Source organism: Emiliania huxleyi (assembly GCF_000372725.1).
Source record: "Emiliania huxleyi CCMP1516 chromosome Unknown EMIHUscaffold_144, whole genome shotgun sequence".
NCBI lineage: Eukaryota > Haptophyta > Isochrysidales > Noelaerhabdaceae > Emiliania > Emiliania huxleyi.
Genome location: NW_005201154.1, coordinates 343,018 through 360,431, shown reverse-complemented (window position 1 = coordinate 360,431; position 17,414 = coordinate 343,018). Strand labels below are relative to the sequence as shown.

The following is a 17,414-nucleotide window of genomic DNA, read 5'->3' as shown; positions in this document are numbered from 1 at the left end:
TGGAAAGGGCGGCCGTATTGCCTGCATTCGCCTCCCTCGTATTCACGCGGTGCTCTGAAGACACTGCACGAGACCCGTCCTCCCGCCCCGAGGCTGGTGTATCCAGCACGTAGGCTCGGGGGTCCCAAGGCGTCGATAGTGAGGCAGCAGGCAGCGGGGCTGCGGCGGGCGGAGCGGCGGCAGGTTGCGATCGGGAGGAGCGCGGAGCGGAATGCGGAGTGGAGCGAGCGCGTGCACGCGCTGCGGCGGGAGAGGGTGAGGGAGGAGCTGGTGCGGGCACGGCGAGCGCGTGCGGCGCGTGTGGAGGCGCGCGCGACGCTCTCGAGCTCCCGCTTGTATCTCCCCACATCTCCCCGTCTCTCGCTCGCGCGCTCAGCCGGCGGTCCTCGAGGCCATATCTCCCCGTATCTCCCCGTATCTCCCCGTATCTCGAGCACCCGCTTAATTGCAGACCCCCTCCGGCCCTTCCTCACCTGCCGTCTGGGCGCACGACCACCTCGAGTGCGAGATACGGGGAGACATGGGGGAGAGCTGACCTCCTCTCTGCGAGACTAGGCGCACGACGACCTCGAGTATCGCCGGCTGAGCGCGCAGGCGCTGGCGGCGGAGAAGGAGCGGCTGCGGCTTGAGCACTCCACGCGCGAGGAGGCGCGGCGGGCGGCGGCGGCGGCGCGGCGGCGCCGTCACGAGGCTCTCGACACCTTCTATGCGGACCAGCTGGAGATGCTGCACGGCGAGTTGGCGAGGGAGGAGGCTGGCCTCGCCTTGCGCGAGCGCGCCTCGCGCTCGCTCGAGCTCTCGATCGACGCGGAGGCGCGGCGCGAGCAGCGCGCGCTGCTGCAGCAGCTGCACGACAGGCGAGGGGCTAGCCGGCTGGCCTAGACCTCTCCTCCACCTCTCCCCGGCCTCCCCTCTGTCCTCTCTTCGACCTCTCCTCGACCTCTCCTAGACCTCCCTAGTCCTCTCCTCGACCTCTCCTCGACATCCCCTAGACATCTCCGAGACATCTCCTCGACCCTTCCTCGACCCTTCCTCGACCCTTCTTGGAGCCTTCCCCCGGCAGGCTCGCAAGGATGCACCGGCTGGCGGACGGGTCGGTCTACACGGCGCCGGAGGAGGTCGGGCGGTCGAGGCTGCCCATCTACTCCGCGGCCGAGGAGGCGTGGTGAAGAGGGGAAGGGGGGCGGGGCGGGGAGGGGGGTGCACAAGAGCAGGGGGCTCAGCCTATGTCTCTGAGTGCGGAGGCTTTGAGACGTTTGAGCCGAGAGAGCACACATTGTATGTGGACCAACCCCTTGGAGTGTGTGAAGGCTTCGTAGCCCTCCTCTACTGTGCGTGTGCATGAAGACACCCGCCGCACGCCGCACAGGGCTGGAGAGCGAAAAAATGTCAAGAAGACCTAGACCAGGGGGTAAAACCAGTACTACTACTAACTACGGTACTAGTAGCGTGTAGTCCGTAGACCGTAGTACTGACGTAGGAACTAGGATGAGAGAAATGAGCGAGAGAAAGGGGGGTAGAAAGGGATATGGTGCTCTGGGGGGGCGCGGGGGCCCTAGAGGGTACCCATGCGGGGGGGAGATGGGGTCCCACGGCCCGCCGCAGGCGCCGATTTTTCGAGATTTTTTTCTTTTTTCGCGCGATTTTTTACTTGTTCATGGGAATTCGGCGGTGTGCGGCCATGCTATCACGGTTCACGCCTTGCGACAGCCTGTCGGCGCTGCTGACCATGCCCTGCTGCACAATTGATCACCTGCATAGCTCGCGGCCTTAGTATCAAGCATTCAGTGACGACCTGATCGTACGGTCTGTAGGAAGGTGTCCTTCCAACGTGTGCACGCTTCTGGCGCAATCAATGCGCGTCGCCTCGGATTGGCTGCTGGCACTCTCGAGGCTATGCCTACGCAGCCTCGCGCGCATGGGCAGTCAAGAGGGACCACGCACCTTCTCAGGACAGCGCCGGTACCTCTCTCTTGGACCGGCAAACTTGGTGGTCTCGTGTCACCAATGTGGGACCAGTGCGGCATCGCGCCATCGACAGCTCTGAACTGCGCCTCACCACCGACCGGGAAGGCCGCCAAGTGGGCCAGCACAGGTCGCACATTGTGGCAGCAGTCAGCAGTGCATGTCTGATAGCTAGAGCAGCAGCGTCAGGGTCGCAGGGTCGGATCGTGTCAAGCCTCTCGCCAGGGTGTAGATTCCGCGGGCTAGTCCGTGGGCTGCGGCGGCCGGAGAGAGGGCGGCGGGAGAGCGCGTGCGATCAAGCGCGCGCGGGGCATGTGCATTGGGCGTGGACCCCTGGCTCCGGGCCATAGTGTAGAGTGGAAGGGAGAGAGGGGTTTTGCATGTATCATTTGGCCTGAGGATCCGGGTGTCGGCGCTCTTGTCGTCCTCTTCGGGAGCACTTGGAGTGCAACGACTGCAGTCATTAACCTCAGTCCTCACATCCCCAGGGCCGGGGAGCTAAGAAGCGCGCACCCAGCGGGCCAGATGATCGGCATCCTTTTCTTTCTTTTTTCGCACGAGCCACGACACTGGAGTGCCTCACCGTCCTCGCTTAGGCGGCTCCCGTGGTGTACCTGTGATCTGTGATCTGTGAGGGTCCGCCCGCAGGCGCATTTTGTATACCGAGGCGGTGCCCGGTGCCGAACCTGTCGGACCTTAAGACAGCATTGTAGATCCCTGGGCGAGGGTGGTGGCGTCCCCGTCGGGTCAGGGCTGAAGGCGGGGGAGACCAACCCGATCTCTCCGGCGTCCCGGGAGCGTGATCTTCACACGATGACACCTCCCCCTGCGCGCCAACAGCCCCGTGGAGGTAGGCCGCTCGTCTAGCCAATCAGCCTTAAGCGAGCGGCCTGGCCGTTGGAATGGCCGAGTATCCGAGAGGCGGCAGCCTCTGCCCTCGGAGAGGGGGGGAGGTCTATGACCTACCTAGTTGTCCGGCATGCGAGGGCATGCTCGGCCGTTCGGAGTCCCCCCCTCGTAGAGGACGTCGGAGGGAGGGGAGGACGACTGTCTCCGCAGGCGGACCTCAGTTACGAGCCGCCCTCCCCTCGAGACGCGAGGCCAGCGCACTTGGGGCCGAGCCCCAGCGTGCACCGTCCCACACGCCTCACGCGGCCTCTGGCTGGAGCGGGATCGCAAGCGAGTCCCCCAGGCCGGCGCGCGTCTTCCGGGAGAGGGGCGGGAGCGAGGGACCTTCTTAGTAAGCCGGCATGCAGGCGCATGCACGGCCGTTCAGAAGCTTTCCCAGCCGTTGGAATGGCTGCGCTCCCGCCCCTCACGCCGGGTGGACAAGCGGGGGGGCGGGGAGGTCAATGACCTGCCTCGTCGCCGCGCAGCCCGCGGCCCACCGCTGCCTTGGCCGCCTCTGCCGCCCTCGACTCGGCGCCCTCCGCGCCCCCGCCGGCGGCGAGGCCGGCGCCGCCCCCCGCCGCGCCAGCCCCGCCCCCGCCGCCTAGAGTGGCGCCGCCCGCCTCCCCGCCCTCCGCTCGCCGCCCTCGCCGCCCTCGCCGCCCTCGCCGCCCTCGCCGCCCTCGGCGGCGCGGATCTCAGCATCCCCGCCACCGCCGCCACCACCGACGCCGCCCGCCGCCCCGCGCACGCGCGCCTCACGAGAGAAACGCGCCTTGAGAGACACCGCCGTTTATCGCCTGCTCAAGCTCTCGACACGACCCGCCAGTCCGCGAGCGTGCCGAACAGGCAGCGCGCGCGTGGCGCGGGCCAGGGACGAGAGCATGTACCAAAGGCTTGTCGGCCGCTCGTCCTCCACATAAACGCACAACCCCGGGCCCGAAATCGCACAGAGACAGTCACGCAACACAGGGTCCCAGGGAAGTGTTCACGCCGTTGATTTCCAGCGCCGTGGTGGGCACCACTCGCATACATGCATACACATACATACTCCAGCCCGCGATGTGTCACATGCGCATGTCGACCATGGCCAGAGACGGTTTGCGTCACGCTCTCTCGCCTGTAGACTCTAGCTCTCTAGTGTTCTCTCTCTCGCGTACGGTGAGGCGGAGGGAGGCCAGGGGACGCGCAGGAGCGGCCCTCCGCCCTCTCGGCGCCCGGCGCGTGCACCGCAGGAGGGCGTCACGCGGCGGGCAAGCCGGCGGCGGAGAGCAGCGCCTTGCGGACGGGCGGGATCGAGGCGAGCACGGTCGACGCCACCGCGTTGAGGACCATCGCGATCGCGGCGAACGGGAAGGCGGCCGGCTCTGCGGCGGTGGCGGCGGTGCCGATGCCGTGGCCCGCGGCGCCCATCGCCAGCCCGCGCGCCACGGGCGCGGTCACGCCGACCGCGTCGAGCAGCGCGAGGCCTACCCACACGACGTGCCTCCGTGAGCGGCGCCTCTTCGCACCTCCGCCGTGAAGCGTCGAGCGGGCGGTGGCCAAAGTTGGCGACTGCAAGGCCGGTGAGGACGACGATCGTGCAAGCGATGCCCGGGTCGGCGCCAACCAAGCCGGAGATTGCAATGGCGAGCGGCGCCGTCACCTGCCTCGGGATCGCAGCCGCCCGCAGCGCCGCGTCGAGCCCGAGCGCTCGCGCCGCCGCAGCCGACCCGAAGAGACCTCCGGTGGCGGCGACGGCGGTGGCGGCGGTGACGGCTGGCAGCGAGGCGGCGAGAAGTCGGCGCTTCTCGTACATGGAGAAGCCAAACGAGAGCGTCGCCGGTCCGAGCATCGCGAGCAGCAGGTTGCCTGTTCGCGCCATCGGACTGTGAGGGAGGCGCCGTTCACGCAGCCCTCACTTCGCGGCGGCGGCTGCTGCCCGGCGCAGCGAGCGGGGCGGCGCCGGGAAGGAGGTAGGAGCGGAGGAGGACGGAGAAGGGCTGGGCGGTGGCGAGAGCGAGCGCCGCGACGGCGGCGTGCGTGCACAGCGTGCAGGTGAGCAGCGGGTGGAGCAGCTTCTGAGCTCGCTTGGGGACGAGGGTGGAGCCGGCGACAAACCCGCCGGCGGTCGTCGTCAGCAGAGATGCGTCGCGGAGCATCTCCGCGGCGGCCGGGGCGCCGAGGCCTTGGGCAGCGAGCGCCGACGCCGCGCCACTCGCCAGCGCGGCCGAGGCCAGCCGTGGCAGAAGCGCTGCCGCGAACGGCGGCCGCGGCGGCGGCGGCGGCGGCGGTGCGTTCGCCGCAGCCACCGCCTCGCTCGCGTCGGCATCCTCATCGCCGTCGGCGAAGAGGCCGACTCCGGTCACCGGAGAGGCGGCTTCGGCGGCGGCGGCGGCGGCGGACGCGACACGGTCCGAGGCGGGCGGCTCGTACATGCCGACATTCAGCCGCTCGGAGAGGCGCTGCCGTTTGGGGAGCGACTCGCTGGCGGCGAGTGCGGTGCGGGCAGCGAAGCCGCAGGCGGGGAGAGAGAGGACGGCGCCGCCGCCGATGAGGAGCGCGAGGCGGGCGGCGTCTCCCGCGCCGAGGCGCAGGACCAGCGGGAGGAGGACGAGGTTTGGGACGAAGAAGAGCGGCAGCCACTTGGCGATGATGGCGCAGCCCGGACGGGCGGCGCGGGCGACGCCGCGCGCGAGCGGCGGCGAGATTGCACGCAGGGAGCAGAGGCTGGCAAAGAGCATCACCGACCCGGCGAGGGACGAGGGGAAAGCTACCCCGCGCCGCACAAAGCCGCGCTTGAGCAGCGCCGGCGAGCACGATGCCGCCGAGCGAAGCGCCACGCCGGAGGAGGGAGGGCTCGGCGGGCGCAGCACACGCACGCACGCAGCAGCCGCGCGGCGCGAGGCCAGGCGAAGCGAGCAGCGGCGGCCGATGAAGAGGGCCGACGAGGGCCGTCGTCAGGAAGACAGCGACCATGCGACCGAGAATTCACGGGTAACCATTTAAGGATTGCTCTCTCTCTCTCTCTCTCTCTCTCTCTCTCTCTCTCTCTCTCTCTCTCTCTCTCTCTCTCTCTCTCTCTCTCTCTCTCTACTCTCTCTCTCTACTCTCTCTCTCTCAGACATAAGAAAAAATTAAGCAACAAAACCAGCATGCACGTGCATGACATGCACATGTGCATGTGCATGTGCATGCCACCCACACCCACACCACCTTAGGCGGGGCGTGACATCCGGGTCACACTCCGACCGAGAGCAAGGCAATCCGACCGAGAGCAAGGCCAGACTTCCATCCATGTGTGCCGCCGTGCCCCTGCCAGCGTTCCGCTCCTGCGCGCCTCTACATCTTCTCCCCCGTCCCACTCGCCAACCGTCGCCCCGCGCTCACTCCCGCCGCAGCATGCTTCGCGTCTCGCTGGTCGCCTTTGCCGTCGCCGCCACCATCGGGGCGCCCGTCCAGAGTGCCGGAACCAGCTCCGACGTCCGCAAAATCCTATCGAAAAATTCAACCAAGATCGACACCGCACACGACAACATCAAAGACCCGGACGCTCTCCAACGTGGCCGCGCACTCGTGAACGGATGCAGTTGCGTCACACAAGGGACGTGCAACACGTTTGTATGCCCGTCTGGGTATCTCCACAGGGAGAACGCCGCGCAGCTCTTCTGCGACGATGTGGCGTGCATCAATACAAACTACAACACATGCTGCGTGTCCGCCGCGCTGTGCAACACGATGGCATGCCCGTCTGGGTATCGCCTCAGAGAGAACGCCGCGCAGCTCTTCTGCGACGATGTGGCGTGCATCGATACAGACTACAACACATGCTGCGTGTTCGACGGCCCGCCACCCACCCTGGCATGCCCGTCTGGGTCACGCCTCAGAGAGAACGCCGCGCAGCTCTTCGACTACAACACATTCTGTGCGTTCGAAGGCACCTGCGCGAGTTACTCCTGCCCAACAGGTTTGGAGCTCAAGCCCAACGCGGATGATCTTTGGTGCGCAAGCTCTATGTGCACCGATATGGATGTCGATGAGTGCTGTCAGTACTCGTAAAACATGCGCTCCTCGGACGCAAGGAGTGCGGAAGCCGCAAGCACCTCCTCGAGAGCAGGCTTCCAGGTGGGGACGCTGAGCATCTCGCCTCCAATCTCCCGTTTTGCTCGGTCGTCATCGGCCGCCGGCTCCACCGCAGGATGGTGAGCTGCATGGAACTTTCCCGGCCGGGGGGGCGCTGCCTTTCCCCCATCCATAGCCGCTTTTTGTTCGTTCCCCCCGTCGCCCTTCGGAGTTGCGCCCTCGTGTCTCAAAAATGAACAGGGGTACGGCAGTGCGGACGATGGCGACAGGGATGCTAGATTGTGCATTATTCTCGTTGACGTTGTGGGAACTACTGTGGACCTAGCTGTTGACTATACAAACGGTATTATTTCTTTGTGTATTAACATTTGATGTAATGTACCTTAAGGTACACATGTATTCGTGCCAGTGCGCGCCCGCGCGTCCCGTGCCCTTAAAGCAAGAAATCTCAGTACAGTAGGCCGAGAGAGGGATGGGAGAAGTCCCGTGTGCCCTGTAAAGAGAAAGAAAGGCCCGGTAGTGCGTCGGATTGACCGGATCCTGCTGAACAAGCTCTTTCTCGTGGCTCGATCGGTCAGACGGTCACACCGCCGCCGCCGACGTCTCCCAGTGAGATGATGGAGAGGGGGGACGACCACTGCTTCTGCAGCGTGCACCTCGATCCTGTACCGTGTTTGTTATGACCCCCCCCAATGAACACACGCCTCCGCCTGCCCCGCCGCCGCCTCCGCCGCCGCCACCGCCGACGCCGCCACCGCGGCGGCGCCGAGGTCGATGCCGCGCGCCAGCTGCGGGCAGAGGCGAGCGATAGGCTCCCAGCAGAGGCACCACGAGCCGACGATCGCCGCGTCGGTGACGGCCGACATGGAGGTGAGGCCGGCGCCGCCGAGCTTGACTGGCAGCCGCGCCTGCTGCAGCGCCGCCCTGCGCTGCGCCGTCGAGCTCAAGCGCCCCGCCGTGAGCTCGTTGAACGCCTCGCCGATGAGCCGATCGTGCAGCCGTGCCGCCTCCCGCGTCGCCTCCTCCGGCATCGTGCGGAGGAAGTAGTTGAGGGAGGCGTTCGCGCAGAAGCGATTGAGCGTCATCTGAATCTGGAGCGCGAGGTTGCACCGCCGCGTGTCGTGTAGGCCGCACACGCCCTCCCGCCCCGCCAGCGGCGCCAGCGCACGGCGCACCCGCTCGACGAGGCGGCGCGAGGCCTCAGCAGCGTCGCCCAGGAAGGTCCCGAGCACCTTGATGACGAGCAGGCGCCCGTCGGCGTGGTGGGGCGAGCCGCGAACCGCCGCCGGCAGGAAGGAGAGGTCTCGCCCGTCGGCGAGTAAAAAAAACTGTTCCTGTTACGAAAAAGGGAGCTACCTGCTCCGGCGACACTAGGGACTCGGGCCTGATCCCGCACAAAACATCACCACACTCTCTCCTCTCCTATGACACGACTCTCCGACCTTGGGCTAGATTCCCATTTGATTCACCACAAGCGCCAAACTGCTTCGCCGCGCGCTGCTTACAGCGTCAAGTGCGGCCCTTAGCTGAGTAGAACTCGAAGTGGGCGTCGAGGGGGCCTATAGTAGAGTGTGAGCCCGCGCGCTGCAAAGCTCGAGTGTGGGCGATGGCGCGAGCTGGGCCATGTACTAATTGCGTGTGACTGTTTCTGCCGTCTTTGAGGGGGCGTGGGCGTAGGAGTGGTGCTCTGCTACCCTTGCAGCCGAGCGCCTTCTCTCAGCTCCATTGCCTCTAGGGGGTTGTGGCCGTGGATTTGGCCCCCTAGCCCCCCTCTCCGAGAGCAGGCCTGTCCAGTCTGTGTGGGTGGGGCGGCGTTATAGCGCCGTCGTGGCGAGAATCTTTCCTGCCGATGTTGGGGTGTCGCCGTACGCGGAGGGTAGGCGAGCGATGGTGGGGTTCCGGGGATTTGTCGAGGGTGGTAGTCGCCTCTGGTCGCGAGGTGTGAACGGAGCTGTGTGTCAGCTCTGACTAGATCTCGCGTGATATCCGCCGTGTTGGCGGTCTCAGATTGCTTCGGGCGAGGAATTTGGTTGGTGAGGGCGCGGGTGGGGCGCGTCCGAGGGCTCGCGGGCGAGGGCGAGTGCCGAAGGCGGTGTAGCGCGCCTCAGACCGAGGTCTGTTTGCGCCTGGTCGCCTGCATAGGGTCGATCTCGGCGGTTGAGTTAGTGTTGGCACCCCGAGTGAGGTAAGGGTGACTGAGCCGTGGGCAGGGCCTATCCGGAGCCTGCAGAGCAGCGGAGCCGGTACGTGGAGAGGTGCCTTCGTGTCTAGGTGTGAATAGGAGTTCGCTGTGAACATTCACAGTAGGGGGGTACAGGAATTGTATGCCCCTGCTGGCTGGTCCGGGATAGGCCCCCGTTGGCCCGGGGGAGCTGCGGCTAGCGCCCAGTCCCCCGCGTGTCGTCGTCGCCAGCACTAAGAACGTAGCCGTTTCGTCCAGTTGGCGTAGAAGGGCGTGGTTGCTTTCTGCTGCTGCTGCTGCTGCTGCTGGCCGGCGGCGGCTGTCGCGGCGTCATCCGAGGGAGCGGCGTCGCCACGGCTGGCGGCGTCGTCCCTCTTGGTCACCCCCGTCGGCGAGTAGACCTCCTGCTTCTTGCGGTTGGACGTGACGCCGCACAGGTCGTCGGTGGCGTCCTCGCCCGCCGCCGCCGCAGCACAGGCCGCCACCGGCGAGACATCCAGACAGTAGGTGTCATCAACCGTGTGGTCGCGAGGCAAATCAAGTCCGGGCTGCGCGCCTGAACGTCCGTTTCGTTGTGAACTTATCCGATGATACCTACCTACGGAGCCAATGTCCGGCGGACTCTCGCAGACTCTCGCTTTCGCCCGTTTCAAACACAATTCACCAACAATAACATTTACTAACGTCCTAAACGAGGGGGCGGGTCCCGATAGCATAGGGCACCACTCCTAAACGAGCCTAAATGAGACCACTCCCACCTCTCTGGAGAGCCAGAGTGCAGAGACCATCACACACCTAAGCTCGACGACGCTCGGCAGGCGTGGCGCACCTGCCCTCCCATCGCGCTGTAGCACCTTCCTGCCAATAATGGTTGTTGGGACACCCATGCTCGTGGGCAAAGGAGAGGCAGTCGACCATGCCGCGCATGGCAAGGAGGGCGCAGTTCTCGTCTATAGCACAACACGGCGAGTGCCCATCCACGGAAATGTACGGCACAAACGTGTTGTGCCGTGCAGTGGCCAGAGCCCACGCAGATTTGCCAAAGCGCGAGCCAAGGTGGCCGACAAAGAATTGCATGTGGCTCAGGTGCACAAGGTCGGCGAACGCCGTCTCGCCAATTCGCGCTTGCTGCCTCTTGTCGCTGATAAACTCGATGAAGGGTTGCGCGCCGGACTTGCGTTGCGCCGCCGCTTCGGGGTAGCTGAAGTCATCGCGCGGGTAGTCGAGATAGTGCCAGTGCGAGCTCTGGAACACCTGCCTGAACGCGCCGCCCGCCGCACGCATCTCTGCAACCATGTCTGAAGACGAGTCGGACGACACAAGAACCTTGAGGGGGCCATACCTCCGGTACAGCTTCAGCAGCGCGTCCATGTATACGCTCGTTGCGAAGCACATCCGCGAGTTGCTGTGCTGCCCCATGTGCTCGAGTGGGGCAGGCTTGAGCTGTAGCGTCTTGATACGCGTGCACGAGTCGGCACGTCGGATGTGCAGGCCAACAGTCAGCGCCAAGCGCCGCTCATGACTGGGCCGTATAGACTTGAGATGGTGCGAGTAGGCTGCTGTGACGGGGGGCTGTGGGCTGAACAGAACCGCGCTCACGTGCGCGTACGTGAGCATGTACTGCAACGGCGCCAGCTCCTTTTGTCTCTGGAGCGGGCGTTCGTGCCGGAACTGTTGAACGCGGTTGACCTCTCGTGCAGCTGATGCGTGGCTCGGCAGTCGGGCGGGTGACAGTCTGAGCGCGTCCCCACCGAGCGCGGACGGTTGCACCATCTCGTCACCCGTGGTGCCACCGAGGAAGCACGAAAGGCCACGCAGGCCACGCTGCACGCACCACGCATTGTCGTTTGGGATGTACCGGTAGAGGATTGGTGGCCATCGGCCGGCAAAGGAGCCCGTTCGGAGCCATGACTGCCACGCATGTATGGTCGAGTACTGCAGAAACATCCCCGGTGGCTGGAACAGGCCCTTGTACCAAGCGCTCGCATTGGTCGATTGTGTCTCGCGCATCCATTTTCGCAAAGACACTCCATCAGAGACGTGGGCGGTGTCCCTCTTCAAGCAGCGCGCGGCCGGCATGCATGAGAGGCCGCGCAGGTCGCAGCAGCAGTCCGCGCTGTGCGACAGGACGAGGGCATGTGCCGCGCATTTGGTAGCCACCTCCGTGGAGGTGTCCATCTGACTGCGGCGGCAGGACCGACAGGGCTCGAGGTCGGGCGCGCGTCCCGCCCCTGTCGCGACACGGTGAACTTTCAAACAAAACTCAGCCGCGATTTTTTGGAACGGGAGAGGGGAGCGACCCGCAGGAAATTCTTTTCTTCGCGATGTCCACCCCGCCGCGCCGCCGCTCGCGCCGCCTCGCCTCCGCCGCCGCCGCCGCCCCGTCGCCAGATACGCCGCCGTCCATCCGCCTCCTCGACCTCCCCACGGAGCTCCTCGTGCGCGCCCTCTCTCGCTGCGACCCCGCCGACATCGCTCGCGTCGCGGCCGTCTCGCTGCTCTTCCACGCCTCGCTTGCGCTAGAGGCCATCCGCTTGTGGGCGCGAGAGCGCGGCTTCGAGCTGCATGCGCAGCCGGACGGCGAGGGCTGCGCCGTGCGGTGGCTGTGCTATTCTGCGCTGCTCTGCGAGTCCAACCCGCCGGCGAGGGCGGCGGCAGACCGCTACCACAGCCTCTTCATCGACGGCGAGGGGCGGCTCTCGTCGTGCGGCAATGCGGAAGAGGAGGACGTGGAGGACTTGGAGGAGGTTCCGGGCCTCCTTGGCCACGGCGAGGGCGTGACGCGGCTCAACACGCCGACACGCCTCCCTTCCACGCTGGGTGACGAGCGCGCCCTGAGTGTGTCGGTGGGAGATGCCCACAGCCTTGCCCTCACCGCCGGCGGCGCTGTCTGGAGCTGGGGCTGGGGGGTCGAAGGCAGGCTGGGTCACGGCGACTGGGCGCTGAACGAGTGGCAACCGAAGAAGGTCGAGGCCTTTGCTGGTCAGCGCGTCGTCGCCGTCTCGGCTGGAGGTAGTCACAGCCTCGCCCTCACGGCCGACGGCGCCGTCTGGAGCTGGGGCCGGGGAGCCGAGGGGCAGCTGGGCCACGGCGACCGGCAGGACACGGAGCTTCCTGAGAAGATTGAGGCCTTGGCTGACAAGCGCGTCGTCGCCGTCTTGGCTGGAGACTGCCACAGCCTCGCCATCACCGCCGACGGAGCTGTCTGGAGCTGGGGCAGTGGAGCCGACGGCCGGTTGGGCCACGGCGACCAGCAGCTACAGCTGCTGCCGAAGAAGGTCGAGGCCTTGGTTGGCCCGCGCGTCATCGCTGTGTCGGCTGGATACTCCCACAGCCTCGCCATCACCGCTGACGGCGCCGCCTGGAGCTGGGGCTATGGAGGTCAGCTAGCGCTGGGCCACGGCGGCGGGCAGGACCAGCTGCTGCCCAAGAAGATCGAGGCTTTTGTCGGCCAGCGCGTCGTCGCTGTGTCGGCTGGAGCGTACCACAGCCTCGCCCTCGCCGCCGATGGAGCCGTCTGGAGCTGGGGCCGTGGCTACTATGGCAAGTTGGGCCACGGCGATGTGCAGCACCAGCTGCTGCCAAAGAAGGTCGAGGCCTTGGCGGGGCGGCGCGTCAGCTCTGTGTCGGCTGGCTTCACGCACAGCTTCGCCGTCACCGGCGACGGCGCTGTCTTTTCCTGGGGCCAGGGCGAACGCGGCTGCCTTGGCCACGGAGAGGACCTGTCGAACCAGCTGCTGCCCAAGAAGATCGAGGCGTGGGCGCCCTGCCCCCGGCGGCATGCATGCTCTGTCTAACCGGCTGTGTGGTGTGTGTGTGGTGTGACTCTAATGAATTCTTCCTTTTAATTGTCGGGGAAAAGACGTGGCTGCCCAGCGCAGCTCTCTGGCGTCTGCGACGCGGGCGCCTTGCGAGCCGCCGGTGGGAGGGACGGGACTCGGGAGGACGAAGAAAGAAGGGCGAGGAGGACGAGCGGCCCGCACAGGCCGCGAGCAGACAGCGCCTGCTGGCCATTTCGAGACATTCGCAAAGAACGCTAGCTACATGGGAGGGCTTCGTGAAGGATGGATTGAAAAACATTCGAACAAAGAAGAGGCGACGCCGACGGGAGGAACCGGCAGAGGATGCAGACATGCAGGCCGACTGCACGCTAAAGGCTACACGCTCGCACACCACTTGCTGAGTGGCTCTCCCAGGCGCTCAGCCCATGGCGGAGGCACGCCAGGCCCCGGGGAGTCGGCCGTCACTCGCCTAAGCGCCTAAGCGGCCTAAGCGGGGGGGTGCTTAGGGTGCTTAGGCGCTTAGGCGGCCCTTGCGAGCGTGGCGGCGTGGTGATATCGTAACACAAGTGACTCCGATGACACTCATGATGCTCCTGCTAGTGTCATCGCTCGAAGAGCAGCCTCACCACGTCCACTGTCTACCACTGGCCCTGCCCCTGGTCGGCGCACACTGCCGCTGAGCATCGCTGGTGCGGCTACTCAGCATCAGCCTCGTCACACGCCTCCGCCAGCGCCGTGAATTCCTTATCCAGTTCTAATACTCTTGTATCGCTGCCTTGACCGTGTCCGCACCTGCATGGTCCAGCAAGTCGCCGTGAAAAAACCAAGCGACAGAATGGAAGCCACGGTCGTCGGGACCTGCCGAACCAGAGACGAGGTACTCCAAGCGGTCGTCGTCTTCATCGACAGGGTTCCTCAGCGCCACCGCAGTCATCTGACTCGGATCGCAGTAACGCACGCCGAGCAACTCTTCAATTTCCAGCAAGTCTGCGTCCATGGACCCGGCAACCTTGTCGCTGGCGAGTGGTGGCAGATGACCGACATCCCACAGCACCAGCAGCAAAGGCGGGCGGGCCGACCCCGCGGCCATCGCCGCCGCTGCCGCCTCCCCCTCCGCCGCCGACCCCTCCGCCGTCGCCGTCACCTTGGGCTGCATCACCCGCGCCGCGTCGCGCACCGGCTCGTGCTCATTCAAAGGCGCCTCGAGTTGCAGGCCAGCGGCACTGGCGTTGTCGTGGTCGGGCTGCCCAACGTCGGCGCGGGAGGGAGGGGGCAACGCCGTTATGAAGAGCGCGAGAGCGAGCGCCGACGGCCCAGATTCTGAGCAGCAGCCCGCCTGGTCATGGGCCACTTGCCTACGTGCGTCCAGCATTCCACATAGGACGAACGCCGAAGTTTGCTCTCCGACGTCGTGCCGAGCGAAACCTTTTCCTTCAAGCTCAGCGTCGTAGCCGGGCGAGCGGAGTAGGGCAGTCCTAGAGAGCACCTTGAGGCCATTCAATAGAGCCCGTACTATAGTCGAGAGTCGCTCGCCGGCCGGCGCAGTGCTGCTCTGACTGCTCCGCCGGGCCGCCTCCGGGCCGCCGCCGCGGAGACGTGCACATAGGCAAGTTGGTATTTTCATATATGAACTTCAAAATAGTATTGGCTAGTCTAATTCTACTCATCACAACTCGCCAGGAACACCCCCACACTATAGGGTCATTGTGTAGCCCTGCTTAGAAGGAAAGGTTCGTTTGTGCAAGGTCCGTATGGCTCACCGTGTAGTCGGCCTGCAGTGTGACGTGAGACACACACACACACACACACACACACACACACCGCTCACCCACGCGCACCGGGCCTTGCACTTTGAATGCCGTGGGGCTCCTGTCGTTACACGTTAGACGTGGAGACGCGAGGGTTGCCCGTGGCCGTGCCCCCCCTTGCCCCACACCACCTCGTGTGTGTGGAGAAGTTTACCTTACCTTACCTTATATCTTGCGCGGTCCTAAATTTTTCTGCAGCGGTGGCGGTCCGCTGTCCTGACAGTATAGAGTTTGATACCGTGTAACACAACGCGAGCGGAAAGTGAGAGATGCGTCGGCCGGCGACGACCAGACTGCAGACACCCTCACACAGACCGGCAGTAGAGGCCACGCGCCACGCCCCTCGCCCCTCACACAAGCACCGTGAACGACTGCGCCGGAGGCCCCCCCTCCTCCCTCGCCGCGCGCGCGCGCGCGAGACGCCGCTGCTGCGCCGCCTGCAGCGCCGCCGACTGCGGCGCCACCTTTGCCCTCGCCCCAAAGCCGCGCGGGAAGCTCTCCGCGCGCCCCTCTGCCGCGCGTCCGTCGAACGGCGCGCGGCCACCGCCCGGCGGGCGCGCGCAGCCCCCCGCGCCAGCCAGCCTCGCGAGCTGCTCCTGCGGGACACGTCTCGGACGGCTGACGGACGTGTCGTGGACGTGTCCTCCAGCCAGCCGCAGCGAGCTGCTCCTGCAGCGCGAGCTGCTCGAGCCGCTGCGCGCGCGCGAGCGGCGACTCTGGCTCCGCAGTCTCGCTGAGCTCGGCGGGCGAAGAGGCGGAACGCGGCACCGACGCCTTTGCCTGCGCGAGCGAGCGGCGGCTGCTGGCGGTGCCGACCGGGCTGACGCCTCCGCCCGCCTCTGCTGCGCGGGAGTGCCGGCCTACCGCACCACCCACGGACACTGAACCCACACTGGGTTCGACCACTCTGGGGGGTATGGTACGCGAGGGGCGGCCGGAGACTCCGCGCGTCGACCCGATGGACGAGTCGTCGTCGTCGTCCGAGAAGGCCCCTCCCTCGCGCGGGGCCAGCACGTCGAACAGCCGCGCGTGGTCGGCCCACGGGTCGCCTGCGGTGTGAACAGCGTCTCTTCACACCTCTGGCTGTGAACAGCCGCGCGTGGTCGGCCCACGGGTCGCCTGCAGGAAGGGTCCAGGAAGGGTCCAGGAAAGGTCTAGGAAAGGGCCGCGTGGTCGGCCCACGGGTCGCCTGCAGGAAGGGTCCGAGAAGGGTCCGAGAAGGGTCCGGCGAGGAGAGCCGGCGTCGGTCGGCGGTCTCGGCTCGCCGCTGTCGTACACCGCCGTCTGGACGCGCTCGTACGGGCGGCCGCTCCTATGGGGAGATACGGGGAGATGTGGGGAGATGTGGGGAGGGATTGGCCCGCCGTACTGGCGGCCGCTCCACAGCGCGCCGCCCAAGCTGCCGCCGCCGCCGCCGCCGCCGCTGCCGCTGTACACGGACCCGCTGCGTGTGCTGGAGCAGAGCGGGCGCGGCGCCCAAGCAGGCCCGTGCGGGGGCAGGTCGGAGAGGGAAAGGTTGCGGCCTAGGGTTAGGGTTAGGGTTAGGGGGTACGGGTTAGGGTTAGGGGAGGGAGAGGGTGCGGCCTAGGGTTAGGGTTAGGGTTAGGGTTAGGGTTAGGGTTAGGGTTAGGGTTAGGGTTAGGGTTAGGGTTAGGGTTAGGGTTAGGGTTAGGGGAGGGTTAGGGTGCGGCCTAAGGAGTGAGCCTCTGTGAGTGGAGAAGGGGAGAGCGCCGCCGAGCCAGGCTGGAGGGGGGGGAGGGCGCGCGGCCGCAAGCGTAGCGTCCGTCTGCTTCCCGGCCAATCTCGGCTAATCTCGGCTAATCTGCGGCTAATCCCGGCCAATCTCGGCCAATCTCGGCCAATCTCGGCCAATCTCGGCTAATCTCGGCCGGAAGCGTCGTCCGTCTGCTTCCCGGGCGGCGCGACGCAGCAGGAGACGTAGATCAGGAGGAAGGTGAGGACCTAGGGTCAGGGTCAGGGTTAGGGTGTTAGGGTTAGGGTTAGGCTAGGGTTAGGGTTAGGGTCAGGGTCAGGGTCAGGGTCAGGGTCAGGGTTAGGGTTAGGGTTAGGGTTGGATGAGGAGGACGCTGAGGACCTCCGCGGCGAGCAGGACGCAGCCCAGCAGCACAATCCAGTGCGACGGCTTGGCGGCGTTCGCCTGCGTGCCCAGCACATCGTCGAGCGTGTGGTACGGCACCGCCTCCCCTCTCGAGAGAGGCTGCACGAGGTTGGCGAGGCGGTTGAGCGGCCCGCGACCGCCCCACAGCCGCGCGTCCTCCTCGGTCCACCCGATCCAGCGTGCGTCCCTCCAGTAGGGCGTGTACGGCGGGTGCGAGGGCGGAGGCGGCGACGGAGGAGGCGAGGGCGGAGGCGCGGGCGGCGGCGGCGACGGCGGCGGCGGCGGCGGCGGCGGCGAGGGAGGCGGCGACGGCGGCGACGACGGCGGCGGTGGGCGGGGCGGAGATGTCGGAGGTGGCCGCGGCGCTGACGGCGGCGGCGGCGGCGCCGCGGGCGGCGCGGGCGGCGCGGGCGGCGCGGGAGGATGGGAGGGGGACCGGTCGAAGAGCGAGTGGGAGATGCCTAATGGGGAGAGATGGGGGAGATTGGGGGCGAGAGATGGGGAGAGATGGGGAGAGATGGGGAGAGATGGGGAGAGATGGGGAGAGATGGGGAGATGGGGGAGAGATGGGGGAGAGATGGGGGAGAGATGGGGAGAGATGCCTCCGC

At 66.4% G+C, this 17,414-nt stretch overlaps 5 protein-coding genes across 5 annotated transcripts in view; 2 read left to right on the top strand and 3 right to left on the bottom strand.

Moving 5' to 3' along the window:
• The window catches only part of EMIHUDRAFT_111100 (hypothetical protein), a gene marked incomplete at both ends in the record, with an annotated part of 2,293 nt that extends 1,411 nt beyond the window's left edge, over positions 1-882 (top strand). Inside the window, 2 exons of the mRNA XM_005787274.1 lie at positions 114-255; positions 556-882. Of these exons, the coding sequence (XP_005787331.1) occupies positions 114-255; positions 556-882 (469 nt within the window). The remainder of the gene's footprint in view (positions 1-113; positions 256-555) is intronic.
• A 3,302-nt stretch (positions 883-4,184) lies between these two features.
• Positions 4,185-5,097, bottom strand: EMIHUDRAFT_455498 (hypothetical protein; the record flags this gene model as incomplete). The annotated part of the gene is made up of 3 exons (XM_005787273.1): positions 4,185-4,322; positions 4,396-4,704; positions 4,775-5,097. Coding segments are annotated over 3 exons (768 nt in total), but the record flags the coding sequence as incomplete, so codon positions are not given.
• A 1,137-nt stretch (positions 5,098-6,234) lies between these two features.
• Positions 6,235-6,891, top strand: EMIHUDRAFT_228208 (hypothetical protein; the record flags this gene model as incomplete). Its single annotated transcript, XM_005787272.1, has 1 exon — positions 6,235-6,891. The coding sequence occupies one exon, from the start codon at positions 6,235-6,237 to the stop codon at positions 6,889-6,891; it is 657 nt and encodes a 218-aa protein (XP_005787329.1).
• Positions 6,892-7,592: 701 nt separating this feature from the next.
• Positions 7,593-11,275, bottom strand: EMIHUDRAFT_111098 (hypothetical protein; the record flags this gene model as incomplete). The annotated part of the gene is made up of 3 exons (XM_005787271.1): positions 7,593-8,249; positions 9,481-9,653; positions 9,952-11,275. The coding sequence occupies 3 exons, from the start codon at positions 11,273-11,275 to the stop codon at positions 7,593-7,595; spliced, it is 2,154 nt and encodes a 717-aa protein (XP_005787328.1).
• Positions 11,276-14,905: 3,630 nt separating this feature from the next.
• EMIHUDRAFT_455496 (hypothetical protein) overlaps positions 14,906-17,414 on the bottom strand; it is a gene marked incomplete at both ends in the record, with an annotated part of 7,962 nt that continues 5,453 nt past the window's right edge. The window contains 8 exons of the mRNA XM_005787270.1: positions 14,906-15,283; positions 15,357-15,547; positions 15,623-15,736; positions 15,765-15,806; positions 15,966-15,999; positions 16,069-16,210; positions 16,577-16,649; positions 16,783-16,965. Coding sequence (XP_005787327.1) covers positions 14,908-15,283; positions 15,357-15,547; positions 15,623-15,736; positions 15,765-15,806; positions 15,966-15,999; positions 16,069-16,210; positions 16,577-16,649; positions 16,783-16,965 — 1,155 coding nt within the window. The remainder of the gene's footprint in view (positions 15,284-15,356; positions 15,548-15,622; positions 15,737-15,764; positions 15,807-15,965; positions 16,000-16,068; positions 16,211-16,576; positions 16,650-16,782; positions 16,966-17,414) is intronic.